Raw genomic sequence first — 10,855 nt, forward strand, 5'->3', positions numbered from 1 at the left:
CTTTGCAGTAGGACAGAAGAATCAGAATTCAAATAATAATTTATGATTTAATAGCCACCTCCAGCGCTGATAGAAGATCAACATATTCTAATAGAACAGCCGCCCTAATGGAGCATTCAGTTATTTATGATTTGCTCCATTTAAAATCCTATTGCATTACAAGTTATTATATGGAGAGTTCAGCTGCAAACAGTTAACCTTATAGACAGTTCAGCTACAAGCAGATCATACATTTCTGCTACAAATATTATAGCTGTAGGAATTCAGAGCGTTACAAGTCATACTGTAGAGAATTCAGCTACAAAAAGTCACTCTCTACAGAATTCAGCTGCAAAAAGTCTCTGTGTAGAGAGTTTCGCTACAACAAAACTATCCTGTAGAGAATTCAGTTATGCACACAAGTTACAATAAAGTAATCAGTTACAAGCAAATCACTGTGTAGAGGGTTCAGCAATCAAAAAGCACATTGCAAAGAGTTCAGATAAATTAGCAAATTACTATAGAGAGATGAGCTAAAAACAAGAGAGACCCCAGCTAAAGACGTCACCTTGTAGAGAGTTCAGCTAAAAAAAAACACACTATAGAGGGTTCAGTTAAAAACAAATTACCCACATTGTAGAAACAAACAAATTATCCTGTGGAGAGTTCAACTTCAAACAGATAATCTTGTGGAGAATTTCAGTTATAAGCAAGTCACCATGTAGAGAAAATCCTGTAGAAAGTTCAACTGCAAGCAAATCACCCTGTACATAGTTCAGCTATATTTCAAGCCACTTAGCAGAGAGCAGCTGCGAACAATCAAGTTGTCCCATATGGAATAATTGGCATGTAAAATATCAAGACACACGGTAGTGTGTTGAGCGGTCCAAGAAGCAAAATCGCTTCAAGCGTTCCCGAGATATGCAACTTCACAAATTGGCTTAGTTTCTTTGTTTTTCTTTTTCTTCTTATTTTTCTTCGTCTTGTCGCACACTTACAAAAACTGCTATAAAACGCGAATGCCATATCCGATTTCCTTGAAATTTGGTACACAGAAGGGGGATATAAAGGCGCATTTGTATCAAATTTGGCTACAATACGATAAACAGGCAGAGTTATAAGCGATTATTCACGAAAAATAACACCAACATGTTGTCACACCTACAGGGTGAACCATGTATGAGAAGAAGCTGAAAATTGGTGGGTGAATAGGTTAACTAATGAACCTCAAACCTTTTGTGGTTCGAGCTAAAAGTCAGGCAGATACAACAAAAAAACAAACAGTGTGTAACAATTATGTAATCGAGATTAGCTAATAAAAAACGACTACTTGCCACGCCATAGTTATATTTATTTTTGGTTTACTTGTTGCTCTAATACCCATCATTCATCACTCTGAGTTTAAAGTTGGAGCCAATAGTAGATCATGAGTTATAAGTGTTAATGTGTAGCCTTGTAATCACTCCTGTTTGTATGGTATAAATAATTAAGTGTAGATAGTAATTTCTAATACCAACTGCAAGTAACCTTATATTACTATGTCACAAATCATTTTATGCACTAAAATAGTTAGGGTTTGTATTGACAAGGGTTCACTACAAACCATACTAACAGAGCCACTTTTAAAGTTAAGAAAGTTGGAGCAATAAGGCTTCCTATATAATAGAGGTGGCCACACTATAGAGGTATCTATATTTATAGGGGATTTAGGAGGTTAGTCCGATACTGCCACAAGGTATCCAAAGTGGAACTCAAGTACCCCCAAGAAACTCGGTATCCTAGGTTACTCCCTACTATCCAGAGAGGCCTGGTTTACCTTAAGATACTCTTGGTAACTCAAGTTATCCGTACTTCCAATGCACTGGGCTACCACTATTCTCATGTTCAAGTAACTTAAGATACTCTTGATAACTCAAGTTATCCGTACTTCCCATACACTAGGCTACCACTATTTCCATGTTCAAAGTAACTTAAGATACTCTTGGTAACTTAAGTTATCCGTACTTCCCATGCTCTGGGCCACCACTATTCCCATGTTCAAAGTAACTTGAGATACTCTTGGTAACTCAAGTTATCCGTACTTCCCATACACTGGGCCACTACTATTCTCATGTTCAAAGTAACTTAAGATACTCTTGGTAACTCAAGTTATCCGTACTTCCCATGCTCTGGGCCACCACTATTCCCATGTTCAAAGTAACTTAAGATACTGTTGGTAACTCAAGTTATCCGTACTTCCTATACACTGGGCCACCACTATTCTCATGTTCAAAGTAACTTAAGATACTCTTGGTAACTCAAGTTATCCGTACTTCCCATCCACTGGGCCACCACTATTCTCATGTTCAAAGTAACTTAAGATACTCTTGGTAATTCAAGTTATCCGTACTTCCCATACACTGGGCCACCACTATTCCCATGTTCAAAGTAACTTAAGATACTGTTGGTAACTCAAGTTATCCATACTTGCCATACACTGGGCCACCACTATTCCCATGTTCAAAGTAACTTAAGGTAACTCAAGTTATCCGTACTTCCCATACACTGTTCAAAGTAACTAAAGATACTGTTGGTAACTCAAGTTATCCGTACTTCCTATACACTGGGCCACCACTATTCTCATGTTCAAAGTAACTTAAGATACTCTTGGTAACTCAAGTTATCCGTACTTCCCATCCACTGGGCCACCACTATTCTCATGTTCAAAGTAACTTAAGATACTCTTGGTAACTCAAGTTATCCGTACTTCCCATACACTGGGCCACCACTATTCCCATGTTCAAAGTAACTTAAGATACTCTCGGTAACTCAAGTTATCCATACTTCCCATACACTGGGCCACCACTATTCCCATGTTCAAAGTAACTTAAGATATCCGTACTTCCCATACACTGTTCAAAGTAACTTAAGATACTCTTGGTAATTCAAGTTATCCGTACTTCCCATACACTGGGCTACCACTTTTCCCATGTTCAAAGTAACTTAAGATACTCTTGGTAACTCAAGTTATCCGTACTTTCCATACACTGGGCCACCACTATTCCCATGTTCAAAGTAACTTAAGATACTCTTGGTAACTCAAGTTATCCGTACTTCCTATACACTGGGCCACCACTATTCTCATGTTCAAAGTAACTTAAGATACTCTTGGTAACTCAAGTTATCCGTACTTCCCATCCACTGGGCCACCACTATTCTCATGTTCAAAGTAACTTAAGATACTCTTGGTAACTCAAGTTATCCGTACTTCCCATACACTGTTCAAAGTAACTTAAGATACTCTTGGTAACTCAAGTTATCCGTACTTCCCATGCACTGGGCCACCACTATTCTCATGTTCAAAGTAACTTAAGATACTCTTGGTAACTCAAGTTATCCGTACTTGATTTGTTTCTAGGTAGTTGATCTTGATTTGTTTCTGGCTGATTTTTCTACAGAGAAACGTTTTCTAGCTCATCTCTTTTCTAATTGTTTTGTTTCTAGCTGATATCTCTGCTGTGTGGCTTGTTTATAGCTTCTCTCTCTACAGGGCAACTTGTTTCTATTGAACTCTCTACAAAGATGGCCTGATCTCTTTATAGGGTGACTTGTTTCTAGCTCATCTCTCTACAGTTTGATTTGTTTCTAGTTGATATTATCTAAACCAAAAAGTTAAGCTGTAAAAAAAGGGTGTGGCCCTAAAAGGCCAGGATGAAAAAAAATGTGAAATCCAAGGTGGCAGCCAAGAAATGGCTGTGATGGTAGGTTAATGACAAAAACATTTAATTATGACAATTGATGGTGATTCTGTTTTGCCTCCTCCACTAGGATTCAGCACCAAATTCACCTGAATTGCACATACATTATAAGCTATATGGCAATAGTTTATATGATAGAATCTTAGTATGCACACTACCAACATGGCTACCCACTCCCAAAATGACTAACTCACTACATTTACACAGAGATAATAAACAACCGGGATTGGAAATGGTGACGTCACACCAATAGTAGTATACGGGCGATCCGCGTAGGTGCAATGACACCTTTAGACGTGTTGAAACTACTGGAAGTGAAGGTAGTGGTGTCTTAAGTCTTCTCTCGTGAGTTTTAGTATAGTTGCTTGAGAAGAGGTTAGTCATTTTAGTCCTTTCACGCGTTTTATAATTCGAACAGTTTAGCTTGGAGTCGTTTCCGCCATTAGGCCATAGAAGTATTTTTTTGTGGGGGAAGTTTAGGCCTTTGAAGAGGTCTTTTTACTTTAGATTTTGTTATTTAAAAACATTTTGACCCACACATTTGCATAACATCAAAAATGCGTTTTTCACTTAAATAAAAGAATCAATGATACCTTGTTTTTGTGGGGGAAGATATTCTAATGTATAACTGTTCATATAACGTAGTTTGGCTGTAGCATAGTACTTGTCCTATAGTTTTGCATAGGCATTTTACATTTTGTATGCAATGATATATTTTCATGTTTGAGAATTTTAAAAATAAATGTTTTTTATCCATTCAGATATGTACGAACATGGGGGGAAGAAAGTTCAGGCTTGCTGTCCATAGAAAGAATGAGGAAAGGAAGAAGAGACAGAAGAAATGTGATGCCATTATGGTGCAGGAGACAAATGAAGACACTACAGCAAGTGTCAGTGCCTTAACGTGTCCGATTTCCTTGTCGTTGGCAGCATTCACGTCGGCACATGTTCAATCTCTTCTCAGCTATCAAGGTGTGTCAAGGCTTTAATATCTAAGTATTCCACCTGGAATATAACAGCAGAAGATCCCCTGATTATCTGTAAGCTGGTTATTCAGGGTGAGGAAGCAACAGCAGTTGCTGTTATTGCCACCATAGTAGTATCCAGTGATTTTCATTGGACATTAATGTGGAGGACCCAACAAGTGGACACTACAGTTAACCCCTTATTCAGTGGTGTGCCAGAGAAGATTCAGTTGGTTGATGATATGGAGAAGGTACTAACACTTATTGACTCAGCTGAAGTATGTGTTGGGAACCTCGATGAAAAGTTTTTGGACTTATGGCATTACCGAAGTACTACACTGAATCACATATCTGGTTAGTAGCTATATTAATATTGCAGTATGCTTACTGTTGTTATTTCCTGTAATATGGGTCATCACTTCCTTCTGTAGGCTCATGCCCTGGTTATCTTGACACTTTCAAGAAGTCGTCTCCTACAATACGGAGTAGCAACTGCCAACTATTTCTAACTACAGACAAGCGTAGTGGTAATGTCCGTTGTTCTGCCTGCTCCAGCTACAGATCAACTTTGATTGTACAGCATCAACGCTACAAGTCAAGACCTCCTGATGATGAGTCTACACATGCCACTCACATCACTTATGGGTGTGTAGAAAGTATAGAATAACCTGTTACTATTATACTATTTTACTACTGGTAGATGCCAGCCAGTCCCAGTACTAGTCACCAGGCTAGGTGGTCTGGCAAAGGAGTACCGAAACCTTTCAAAGCAGAATGATCGTTTGAAAGAAAGGATTGCAGTGTACTGTGAATCAAATGGAATAGAAGTGGACGATGATATGCACAAAGATTTGAAGGTGAACTATACGCATAGCGCAATGTTTTAAAAAATGGTTTTTAAACTTTAATAGGAGATTGCATCTCAGAGCACAAGTTTTTTAGATGATTTGCCACCAGATTCATTCAAGAAGATATTTTGGAACCAACAAATTGAAGCTGCCTCAAAGAAGGATGCCTGCAGCATCCTTTGATTATTCGGTGGTGCTTACATTTATGGCATAGGTATGCATAAAAATTCAGAAATTTGAATCTAACGTTTGTTTTAAAAGGTCTGGTGGAGCTTATGAAGCTTTACGAAATTCTGGATGCTTGCAGTTGCCATCCCAGAGAACATTGAGGGACTATGTGGACAAGATGCTTATGAGTGCTGCTAAAGTTGATAGCTGTCCAGAAAGAGAGAAGTGTGTGATAATGCTACTAGATGAGATGCACTTGAAAGAAGACTTGGTGTTCGACAAGCACACAGGTTGCTTAACAGGATTTTGCGACTTAGGAGACATAAATACACATCTCCTGAAGTTTGAGAGTGAGGTTGAAGGTGGCAAGCCTGCTGACCAAGTGTTAGCGAAGTCCATGATGGTATTTATGATTAGAGGACTGTTTACAAGCCTTCAGTTTCCATACGCTCAGTTTCCATGTACTGATATTTCAGGAGACTTGCTTTATGAGCCATTCTGGGAAGCTTTCCGTAGAGTTGAAAACTGTGGCCTTAAGGTATGCTTGTATACTACTCTGACTTGCTCGGAGTATTGTCTGTGTTTTGATATTTTGTGTTGTGTTGTTTCAGGTACTTGCTGCTACTCTAGATGGAAACACTGCTAAAAGGAGACTCATCAAGTTGCACGACCCCACTGAAGAAGTCCTCTACAAGGTCATCAACCCTTATGCTGATGACGGACGGCATCTCTACTTTATTTCGGACCCCCCACACTTGTTAAAGACAATACGCAACTGTTGGCAATCCAAGAATCGCAGTCTCTGGGTATGATTCTGAAGTTGTGTGTAAAATTTGATTGTTGCATAATTTTAGTGCAATGGCAAGAGTATATCTTGGAACCATTTAGTCAAGTTGTACAATGCTGACATAGAACCAGGGAAGGGTACCAGAATTCTCCCTAAGCTCAAGAGAGAACATATATTTCTCACCTCATTCTCCAAAATGAGAGTAGATCTTGCTGCTCAGGTGGGTAGTTGTGTATACACTATTTATTCACGGGATTAATGATGGTTAGGTGCTAAGCAATACCGTGTTCAATGCCCTAGAGCAATTTGGTGAAGATGAAGTAGCTGAAATGGCACGGTTTGTAGGCATGATGGACAAATTTTTCGACACACTTAATGTCCATGACTATCACCATGGATATCATTCAAGGAAAATATTTCAGCAGCCTTATGAAAAAAAGATGAAGAAGAGTTTAGATTGAAAGTAATTATGCACGAAACAAAATACCTCTTGTAATAATTATTATTATGATAGTGGCTTGAAGAAGATTTTTTAGGGTATTTGGATCAGTGGGAGGAATCGGTCAAGAAGCGGCAAGGCTTTACGAAGACACAGAAGGGTCTTATGTTAATTAGTCCAGCAACCAGGCTTGGTATGAGAATGACATGTAAGTGTATGTACATATTGCTGAACTAGTATGTAGTGCAAGTTTATTCTAGGCAAGTCTTTTGTGGAACTTGTTAGATACCTGTTCACTGTTCCTGGTGTGTCATCCTTCCTTAGCCAGAGGATCTGCCAAGATTCACTGGAGCGTTTTTTGGCTTGCAGCGTCAAAGAGGAGGGGTGAATGATAATCCCAATGCCGACGGTTTCTTAAAGAACACTCAAGCTATCCGGGTAGTTAAATCTGTGGCTCAAGCACTCAAATGTGGTAATTGTCGAGGAAGCAAGCTTGATACCGCTATGGACAAGGAAAATATTAATGAGCCACTTCCAAAACAAAGGAGGAAAAAGAAGTAAACATTTTGTAATTATATATACAACTTACATCAGTAGTTAATTTTATAGTACTTTCATCAATTATATTAATCATTCAAGGTAAATTTTGTACAACTTTCACCAATAGAACTATTGTATTAATCATTCAATACCATTATATTAATCAGTTAGACTGTAGTTGTTTTCTCAGTCCTTTAGATTTTTGCATCATTTGTTTCTGGGATTCTTTGTATTTCTCTATCCACCCACTGGCATAGTGAAAACCCCAAATTTTCACCCATTCTGAAACAATCAAGTTCAGTAACTCATTGCTTGTCTTTTCTTCCCACTCACTACTTAGTAGGCTCCAAACAAACAGCACATCTGGAGAAGAGATAATTTCTTCTTTAACATTGTCGCCAAAGCTTGGAATACTAGTCTTTGCTATATGTGACCGCAAACAATGTTCCATTTCAATAAAAACTTCAAAAGTATCATTCTTGACTTTGATCAATCCACCCCAGTCAATCTTCTCTAGCCAATCTTTTGAATCATCAACATGAGGTTCACTGCCATCATCATCAATCAGCTAACTGGTAAAGCTGAGTCTTGCATGCACCCTACAGCCACCTTGCGGCGAGCGCACAATCGACTTGCATTTCATTGTCACTTTGCATATCCAATTGCAATCTGGCAGTAGTTTTAACTAGAGTTTTAGCAGATTGAGTATGAGGAGATCGTCAGCCTCGTCATTGGCTAAAGGAGACACATTTCAGGAATCCTGGAGTTTCCTAAAGAGCGCCATTGACAATGTGGAGTGTCAATTTCAGCAGAGTTTCGCTCCGGACAGCAGCTATATAGAGGAGGATGGAATGCAAAGTACTAGTACGAGGTGGGGCTACGGCAGGCAGAGCTTTGATTCCTTAAAGACTGTGGGCCCTACAGTGGGAGCTCGAGGGGGTAGTCAAAGTCTAGAGTCGTTGCGAGGGTCGTCTATTGGGCCGAGTCAGCCTGCAACAACTAGAAATCAACTGAGTAGGATTTTACTATCAGCCTGATGTTAACTACCGGTGTGACAAGCGAAGAAAAGGCCACAGTGCGGCATTGTCGTATCACCAGAAATTGCCCACTACCAAACTTTGGAAGAAGAGGCATTTTGCCTATATTTTACAAACCAAACGAGAGCCCCGGATACCGAAGAAAAATTGACATTAGCCAAGCTTGGCATTGGATTGAAAGAACTGTCTTTTGAAATGGATGGAGACAGCCTCCACGTACAGTGTCATTTTGAGCAATTTTCGGGACCTCGAGAAGTGTGGTGGCTACCGTCTCATGAGGCTGGCTACTAACTCCACCGACTTGATTACCATAGATACACCAAGGCAAGGAGGGATCAGCATGAGATACCTGAGAGATATATTGAAGGCTGCAAAGTTGTACATCGTTCCTCTACAGAGGGATATTATTATCGAAGAAAAGTCAGATGAAGTAAGTCGTTGCAATGAGTAGTTTTGCATGTCTATTGAAAAGTACGCATGACTGAATAACAGATGCGTTTAATTGATATTCCTTGTGCCTCGCCAGCACAGCCAAACAACAGCATTACTGTAATTGTACGTACCATCTTAATAGCTATTGATGATGCTAGCTATAGGTATTTTTGAAGGATTTCTGCTTTAAATTGTTAGTGAATGGCAATAACCGGTTTAAGGTATAGTAAGTAAGAATCATCACACAATCACTGTAATATAACACTAAGCAAGTGAGATATCTTGTGTGAACTGAAAGGGAAAACTTTTATGTATCTAATTCACTTGCAAGTTACATGTGACCGGATCTGTGAAAAAGGGACATAATCGCACAAGCCTAAATTTACAGTATAAAGCATTGAATACATTGGGTAAAATACTTTCATATTATTGAAAAATTCCGTAAATTTTTTTAACCCCTCTTTTTTAGTGAAGGAAAGGACTAACAATGAAAACCTGGATATCATCTTATTCGCGCGCTCAAGAGGAGTTGGAAAATCGTTGCAGTACACCCAAGGACACGTAAGTTATGAGCGTTTGTTTACATCATGTCGAAGCAATCGATTTTTCTTCATGAATTTCGCCTTTGTATGTGGTGAAGAAGGGCGAGTAAAGTTATTGAATATTTATAATCTATGTAGCCAATTGTACCCACTGGAAAAATTTCAGCTTCATATGCCAAACACTCTGGGAGTTACAACCCTACAAAGTAGCAACAACAGAAAAATCGATTTGTACAGCAAGTATAGGGAGAATAAATTACAGGCGCTTACAAAAACAGTTGTAACTTACCAACAGATCGAGGTACAGAGCTAAACTTTTCACCATTGTGTTTGCCATGAACAGGGGAATAAATTACTGGGCACAGGAATTCGGAAAAATGCGATTATGTTCTGTTTTTGCAGATCCGGTCACATATTTGGATTCCTGCCCCAGTGACCAACAGAGGCAAGCATAGAGTTTGTTATTTCACACCCCTGTATGTAAAGTTATAGGGCAGGACTTATGCCTAGCTGGTATGTCAGCTGTAAAATTAGGGGAGGGCTTATTAAACTGTCCAGTATCAAACCAGGGAAGGCACAAACACTGCATTGGATGTTTTATTTTTTGATTGTACACTTTTGTTAGGCACTGTGGCCATAACTGTTTGAACATGAGTGTGACTGACATGTTCCAGATTATTGCATTAGCTGTTGTAATGCATGGTATAATAATTATTGAGTTGTTGTTTTTAAATGCCTTCTTGAAGTGTGGACATGTATGATGATAAATGCCTTCTTGAAGTGTGGACATGCATGATGATACTAAGCGAATGTGTACGTGGTGATACAGCACGTAATGGTTGCATGTAATCGTGTGTAAAATGGGCACGAAGACTCCACCTGATGGTTCTGGATGGGTGTGCAACCACCAGATTCATTGTATATGCGTTTATGTGCCATATATCATGTCAACATCTATCATCTATATAGTATCCCGAAAAAAAATTACACCATGTCTTCATACAATCTAGCAGTATTACTCTCCAATATTGCTTATACATTTGGGGATTAAACATTAACATGCGTGGACATTAGAATTTATTATCAATCTGTACACACGTTCAAGTTTGAGGTCATCTCTGCATTTCAAAAGCACCAAAAAAAAACCACTACCCTAAAACCAAAAAAAATCATCAATCCAGTTGTCCATTCCAGTGTTATACCTTCCAATCAAAGGAACCACCTTAATGTACTGCACAGTTTCGGTTTTGGGAGAGTACAAGCAGAAAAATGCTCCAGTAGTCTGGTAAACATGGTTTTTAAACTAGAACTTATGGACAGTAAGGATATAATTGTTTTACTGTGATTTAATATTGTGCACTTTACTCCAGCTTGTTTCTGT

At 38.9% G+C, this 10,855-nt stretch overlaps 1 protein-coding gene across 1 annotated transcript; it reads left to right on the top strand.

Annotated features, from left to right (window-relative positions):
- The first annotated feature begins 4,679 nt into the window (after positions 1 to 4,679).
- On the top strand, positions 4,680 to 5,712 carry LOC136244055 (uncharacterized). The gene is made up of 4 exons (XM_066035578.1): positions 4,680 to 5,035; positions 5,113 to 5,326; positions 5,382 to 5,538; positions 5,593 to 5,712. The coding sequence occupies exons 1-4, from the start codon at positions 4,843 to 4,845 to the stop codon at positions 5,710 to 5,712; spliced, it is 684 nt and encodes a 227-aa protein (XP_065891650.1). The 5' UTR covers positions 4,680 to 4,842.
- The last annotated feature ends 5,143 nt before the right edge of the window (positions 5,713 to 10,855 follow it).

This window comes from Dysidea avara, chromosome 14 (assembly GCF_963678975.1).
Source record: "Dysidea avara chromosome 14, odDysAvar1.4, whole genome shotgun sequence".
NCBI classification, from domain to species: Eukaryota; Metazoa; Porifera; class Demospongiae; order Dictyoceratida; family Dysideidae; genus Dysidea; species Dysidea avara.

Excerpts from the sequence above, each read along its gene's own strand:
- LOC136244055 (XM_066035578.1), top strand. The coding sequence starts at position 4,843 with ATGTGGAGGACCCAACAAGTGGACACTACAGTTAACCCCTTATTCAGT. Across the intron at positions 5,036-5,112 it reads TACACTGAATCACATATCTG|GCTCATGCCCTGGTTATCTT; the intron begins GTTAGTAGCTAT and ends TTCCTTCTGTAG. Across the intron at positions 5,327-5,381 it reads GCCACTCACATCACTTATGG|ATGCCAGCCAGTCCCAGTAC; the intron begins GTGTGTAGAAAG and ends TACTACTGGTAG.